This window comes from Excalfactoria chinensis, unplaced genomic scaffold (assembly GCF_039878825.1).
Source record: "Excalfactoria chinensis isolate bCotChi1 unplaced genomic scaffold, bCotChi1.hap2 Scaffold_68, whole genome shotgun sequence".
Taxonomy (NCBI): Eukaryota; Metazoa; Chordata; class Aves; order Galliformes; family Phasianidae; genus Excalfactoria; species Excalfactoria chinensis.
This window is the reverse complement of record NW_027315710.1, coordinates 1,382,551-1,384,117: the sequence shown is the minus strand read 5'-3', so window position 1 is coordinate 1,384,117 and position 1,567 is coordinate 1,382,551. Positions and strand designations below refer to the sequence as shown.

Genomic DNA, 1,567 nt, shown 5'->3' with positions numbered 1-1,567 from the left:
AAGGTTCACAGAGAGCCTGGTTCATTATACAGAGTATGTCCGGGCAAATACACAAAGGATCAAGCTGAATAGGAATTGACTTGAGTAATGATGTTTTAGTGAAAAAGATTAGAATATATTAAAAACCGAATAGGAATAAATTACACATACAAAATTGCGAAAAGAAAAAAAAAAAACAAAAAAAAAAAAAACAAACAAAACAGCTCGATTTAGTAAAAAGCTGCATTAAATATCATGAATTCCAAAAGATGGGCAGTTCACTGCTTTTACTGCTTTTGAAACACATCTGGTTATCACTTTCCTCACCGCATCCTTGACTTCGCTGTTCCTCATGCTGTAGATGAGGGGGTTCACTGCTGGAGGCACCACAGAGTACAGAACTGACACCATCAGGTCCATGGATGGAGAAGAGACAGAGGGGGGATTCAAATAGGCATACATGCCAGTGATGATAGTAAGGGAGACCACAGCCAAGTGAGGGAGGCACGTGGAGAAGGCTTTGTGCCGTCCCTGCTCAGAGGGCATCCTCAAAACGGCCATAAAGATCTGCACATAGGACACAACTATGAAAACAAAGCAGCCAAAGAATAAAACGGCACTAAAAATGAGGAAAAAAACTTCCCTGAGGTAGAAAACTGAGCAGGAGAGCTTGAGGATCTGGGGGATTTCACAGAAAAACTGGTTGACAACATTGCCTTGGCAGAGAGGCAGTGAAAACGTACTGGCAGTGTGCAGCAGGGAATTGTGAAGCCCACTGCCCCAGGCAGCTGCTGCCATGGTGGCACAAGCTCTGCTGTCCATCAAGGTCCCGTAGTGCAGGGGCTTGCAGATGGCAACGTAGCGGTCATAGGACATGATGGTGAGAAGGGAAAACTCTGCTGAGATGAAGAAGGAAAAGAAAAAGAGCTGTGCAGCACATCCTGCGTAGGAGATGGCCCTGGTGTCCCAGAGGGCGTTGGCCATGGCTTTGGGGAGAGTGGTGGAGATGCTGCCCAGGTCGAGGAGGGCCAGGTTGAGCAGGAAGAAGTACATGGGGGTGTGCAGGCGGCGGTCGCAGGCTACGGCTGTGCTGATGAGGCCGTTGCCCAGGAGGGCAGCCAGGTAGATGCCCAGCAAGAGCCAGAAGTGCAGGAGCTGCAGCTGCCGCGTGTCTGCCAACGGCAGCAGGAGGAACTCGCTGATGGAGCTGCTGTTGGGCATCTGCTGTTCCTGGGCTGGGAGACCTGTGCAGAGTGCAGAAGATAATGACAAGTCCAGGTCATTCTCAGAGGTAATCCTTCTGATATACTGTAAAAGTTCTCGTTTTCCTTTGGAAAATGTTCATTTAAGTCCAGAACTTGAATTTATTTTTCATGAGATTCACCATACCTGAAGGAGTAGAAGATTAAGGAGCTCTTACTTCCTTCTTATTTCCTAAACATACCCCAGCCTCCAGGATATTTTTATCTTTTCTGAAGCTGCTCTTCAAGACTCCCGCCCCAGCCTCTGTGCACTTCCATTTGTGTTCGAGAAATCAGCCTGTTTGCAGGACAAGTGAACTATTAATGCCTGCAGAAAAGAACTAAAA

General features: G+C 47.2%; 1 protein-coding gene across 1 annotated transcript; it reads right to left on the bottom strand.

The window, feature by feature from the left end:
* Positions 1 to 225: 225 nt before the first annotated feature.
* LOC140265156 (olfactory receptor 14C36-like) lies at positions 226 to 1,200 on the bottom strand. The gene has a single exon (XM_072361040.1). It carries the CDS (start codon positions 1,198 to 1,200, stop codon positions 226 to 228), a length of 975 nt encoding a protein of 324 aa, XP_072217141.1.
* Between the last annotated feature and the right edge of the window lie 367 nt (positions 1,201 to 1,567).

Coding starts and splice junctions, on each gene's coding strand:
- LOC140265156 (XM_072361040.1), bottom strand. CDS start 1,200: ATGCCCAACAGCAGCTCCATCAGCGAGTTCCTCCTGCTGCCGTTGGCA.